The 5,029-nt window shown below is 37.7% G+C and overlaps 1 protein-coding gene and 1 long non-coding RNA gene across 2 annotated transcripts in view; one reads left to right on the top strand and one right to left on the bottom strand.

The window, feature by feature from the left end:
• LOC107680428 (copine-5-like) overlaps positions 1-4,322 on the bottom strand; it is a 166,138-nt gene extending 161,816 nt beyond the window's left edge. Inside the window, exon 1 of the mRNA XM_016476313.1 lies at positions 4,049-4,322. Coding sequence (XP_016331799.1) covers positions 4,049-4,158 — 110 coding nt within the window. The 5' untranslated portion in view covers positions 4,159-4,322. The remainder of the gene's footprint in view (positions 1-4,048) is intronic.
• Positions 978-5,029, top strand: part of LOC107680429 (uncharacterized) — an 18,244-nt gene continuing 14,192 nt past the window's right edge. The window contains exon 1 of the long non-coding RNA XR_001633144.1: positions 978-988. This is a non-coding gene — a long non-coding RNA (uncharacterized LOC107680429). The remainder of the gene's footprint in view (positions 989-5,029) is intronic.

The following is a 5,029-nucleotide window of genomic DNA, read 5'->3' as shown; positions in this document are numbered from 1 at the left end:
GAATCGCGATTTGTTTAGCATCTCAACCGATTTGAATCGTCACATATTTGAATAGATTTTCAACTGGCTCTCAGTTAATCGTTACATCCCTATATATTATATTACATTATATTATATTATATTATATTATGTTTTTAACATCTTTTAAAGATGTTTTGAATTATATTTTATATTTTATATTATAATGATATTATATTATTTTATATTACAAATGTTTTTTTTTTATCTCTTTTGGAGATGTTTTGAATTACATTATAATTATATTTTTTATTGTATTATATTTTATTATATACATTAATTTTAGATTAATGTATCTAAGATTTTAGATACATCGATTTTAAGCATCTTCTGGAGATATGCATGCGCTGTTTTCCGCGTGGACACAAAAACTGGGCCACATGCGAACGGTGTGCGCAGACATCAATGGACTGTACTTTTGACTAAAATTATTTCACATAGACAGTCCGCGAGCCGGAGCGGATCACGGAAGAGGGAACTACACGTTTGACTTAATGGACTTCAAGTAAAGGCCAATAAAGCAGTTTGGTGTTGCTTTGATGACAGCATATCTCTGTAATCAGACAGCAATGTTCCTGATAAAGTAAACGGGTGTTTGACGTTTCCATTGTCGACAGCACTTGAAAATTCTTGAACTGCGTGTGGTGTAATCCGGCTTCCGCCTTATCCAGCTATAGTAATCCCAGCCTTATCTCACCCGCCGTGAGAAAAATCATCACCAGGGTCTTTCTCTAACAGGTTTTTGATGCCTTATCAATGTGACAGGGATTTTAATGAAGAAACCGGTAATTGTTCTAAAATCACAGTAATGGCATACAAAAGACAGGTCATCATTTTTATTTCCTCCACAATCCAGAGAAGAACGGTGAATCACCATATCTGGGTAGTTTGAAGAGCCGACAGGAAAGGGAAATGACTCTGAGAGATCTGTCCCCAGATACATGCTGACATTTCACACTGACGATTATTTGTCTCGTGATTGGCTGCTGGAAGCAATCAACCATCAACTATCCCGCCTCCCACAATGCACATAGAATATGAAAGCATTCTTTGCATAGTGATCCATATGTATGTTTGCGTTTATCTCAGGTACGGTCTCTGGTGGCAAATATAGACTGTGCATTTTAGATGCTAGTGAATCTTACACTTTACTAATAAAGTATTTATGAAATCATAAAAGAACAAAGCAAGAGGGGCAACACCCCAGAGTGCACCTGAAAAACATCACAGCGTTCCCCTCGTCTCTCAAAAGCACAAATACTTTGCGCCACATCCCTTTCAAGCTTTTTTTTTTTTTTTAAAGGTGTTGAATAATTTAAAGCTTGCGATTAAAACCAGGACATGTCTAGTTACACTAAGTAAAAAAAAACTAAGAAATGAAACGCTCTTCACAAGCAAGCAACGCTCTGAACACACAACTATATGGATTGTATGATGAGCTCAAAGTGTTTCTTCTTGCCAAACAGCCACCAATTCGAGATTTGGATGTGTTATATAAACAGAAAGCGGGTGGGTTGAGTGTTTTAGATTATGGGGAACATTAATATTTACATTAATAGAAATAACCGAATGAATTCTTAATGTGGCATGAATGTTGAATGAACAAAAATGGTAACAGTCTCCAGTTTGCCGCCGCCGTATTATGTCCAAAGTCATCATTATGACACATGCACTGAAAGAACACATCTCATTGATAATGAAAGAGGTTAAATTGAAAGACCACCATGTGATCCAAACTCCCACACTGGGTTTTCATTTAGCTTACAAATCGCATAACCGTCACACGGCCAGTCAGATGTAATGTAGTCTTTTGACTGGACCTTTGAATGCAAACTTTGTGAAATCCATTATAGATTTAATCTGTTGATCCTTTTCTATGCCACTCTATGACAACAGCTCTCAGCTCAATATGTGACGGGGATGCCAATCGAGGTCTCTAGGGTAAATCAAGCTCCTGCTTCATGAAACCAGTGGATTCATGCTGATGCCTCATTCTCCTGTTCAGGCTGATCTACGTATGTCAATTCCCACATACTCTTTACTTCATAATGTGCTGTATTAGGCATGTTGAAAGAGCATGAAAAGCTGAAATAACATTATTTTGTGCCATTCAATGTAACTCCAGGCTCTCAAAGAAAATAAAATGCTGCTTTTGTATGACTCATATAATAAAAGAGTATTGGAGATTAGCCAAAGGATTTCACACTTATTATTCATTGGTATTTTCATACACAGTTTATCCTTAAAGGGTCCTGCAAATCAATATCGTCCACTATTTGTAAATGACATGCTGGAGTAGACAGGAAAAGGATAAATGGTCCACAGGTGCAGGCAGTTATAAATCACCGTGTACAAATGACTTCTCGCTCTTCCTTTATCTGCAAGTAGCTTCCAATCAAGACAAATCATCCTGGCACAAAATAATTGCACTTATCCACAGAGATTCATTTTCATTTAAATGCAATTAATCATCTCTTAGGAATCTGCCTCATGTATCATCTGCATGTGTCTTTATACTTGTATTATACTTGTATTCAGCCAATGAACAAAAGTCTGCCACTTCCAGCATGCCATTTTGATCATAAAAATAAATATACATCTGAGTTAAATTTTTGATGTTTGAATCAGTCACCATTACATAACTGATAAGTTTTCTTTTATATTGCATGTTGCTGAAATTTTAGGCTTTTAAAGATGAGCTGAGATCAGGGTAAACCAACATCTTCATATCAGACTTACAAATCAAGAAACTGGAAGGAAATTGTACTGCTCTGTATTGTGATTATAGTAAGAATATAGTGTTGACTTCTGAAATGTAATGTACAGCTGATTACAAATTACATAAATTAATATCGTAAGATAGCAAGATCATATTATTTATTTGGTGTTGTGTGAATAAGTGTTGTTTTGCATTGCATGAAAAAATTATCAAAAATCTTAATCAAAAATTTGTGTAATAATCCTAAATAACAGTCCTTCCATTCTAGACTACTGAACTAGGAAAGTTTGTGGTAGACATATTTTTGGATTTTATTCATTTTTGGAAGGCAAGGACTGCATTTCAGTGATATTTTCCATGTGTCTCCTTGAAAGTTATTTCTGTACGTGGTCAAATGAGGAGGAACGAGATGGCTCCTCTTTCAAAAATCTCATGAAGGTCCACCAAACTTATTTCAACCTCTGGCTCAGGCAGCTCTTTTAAAATGTAGGGACAGGATCAGTAAAAAAATGAATTTAAAGAACCAACTTGATGTTTGTAGTCTGATCACATAATCCAGATTTAGTCCATTACTACTCAACTCAACATTACAACAAAAATGTGGTATCAAAGTCAGTTAAAGCAGAAGTAATGCAGATGTCACCCAGCAGTTCGAATCTACATTCAGTTCAGTTATGAAAGAGTGTTTACACAGGCAATCAATCAATGAGTGCAGCTACTCAATACAGCTGCTCTTCAACAGCATCAAATGAATAAGAGAGCAGAGCAAACCGAGCACACTGTGCATGCATTCATTTACCACAGACCTTCTAGCATCTCGACACAGAAAAACACGTGCGTTCACACATATTCCAACCAATAATTTGTGAACTTTTGCATAGATAAATCTACATAATAGTCTTGTGTTTGTGAGAGGCAAATGAGTTGTAGAATGCACAATACTGGTTTATGCATATTCTCTGCATACAGTACAGTAAATCAGAAATTGTTCAACAGTTTTAACACTTTAAACAAGCAGCATTATGTATTATTTATGCATACATTGGTTGCGTATAGTGTCCCCACCCATTACCAAAACCTCCTTATTCATAAAAATCCCCTTCCAAACAAGTGCAAATATACACGAATGCAAAAAAATCTCTCGTCGATTAGACATGTACCGTTTTCTGTCTGTGTTACAAACGCATGCATTTTTCACTGTATGCTCTATTATCACACGCAACGTTTGAAGATTCTATTAATTGGAGCACTTTTTTTTTTTTCCTTCAGCCGCGCGTGGTCACACCGGACGCCGTTTTTTTTTTTTCTTACCTGCACGAAACTGTGATCTCCACTTTGGTGGCGGGGATGTTCCCCGTCAGCGGGTCGAACTCGTAGACCGAAGCCATGTCCTCGAGTTTGTCCATGATGTCTCCCTCCATGAGCGCACGCGGCTCGGGGCAGTTCCACGGAGCCCCGCGGAGGCTTTCACGGTCCCGCTCGGACCAACCCGGAGTTAACAAGGCCAGGGTATTAATGAAGAGTCCCCCTACGACTCAAGAAACTTGAATGGGGTTAAAGTCGACGGAAAGTCGCTTAAAACTGGTCTGCAGAATCGGGTGGTCAGCTGCGGTTCATCACCAGAGAGAGAAAGATCTCCTCTGCACATCAAGTGCTCTACATGTGCGCTCGTTTAGAGCATCCAGCGCTCTCCAGCCCTACCCTACTATCTTCAACACGCCCATGCGTACTACTGCGCTCTCCGCTACACTACACATAGGCGATATCCTTATAGAGCTGCATGGGGGTTGAACTGAATAAAATCCTGTTGTGCCAAAAGACATCATTTTAATGTATATATGAGAGCAAAAAGATACGGGAGTCTGTGCTTTTACTGGTTTTATCATGGGTGAGGGGTGTTTTGGGGCAAACTGGTAAAATTGGTTTTATGTCTTACTGATTTAATAACTATTATTATAAATATTTTTGAAAAACATCAGCATTAAATCGCACTAAAAAATTAATGAAATAAATTATGTCGTATAGTTGCTATAATGTTTCCAAAGCAACTTGGCACATTAACGCAGAATTCAACTTATGTTTGGTCACAGGTGTGTGTGTGTGTGTGTGTGTGTGTGTGTGTGTGTGTGTGTATAGACTATTTAAAGAAATAGTTCGCCCAAAAATTAAAATTCTGTCATTGATTACTCACCCTCATGTCGTTCCAAACCTGTAAGACCTCGTTCATCTTCGGAACACAAATTAAGATATTTTTGATGAAATGTGAGAGCTCTCAGACCCTGCATAGACAGC

This window comes from Sinocyclocheilus anshuiensis, unplaced genomic scaffold (genome assembly GCF_001515605.1).
Source record: "Sinocyclocheilus anshuiensis isolate Anshui unplaced genomic scaffold, SAMN03320099.WGS_v1.1 scaffold792, whole genome shotgun sequence".
Taxonomy (NCBI): Eukaryota; Metazoa; Chordata; class Actinopteri; order Cypriniformes; family Cyprinidae; genus Sinocyclocheilus; species Sinocyclocheilus anshuiensis.
This window is presented reverse-complemented; position numbering and strand designations above follow the sequence as displayed.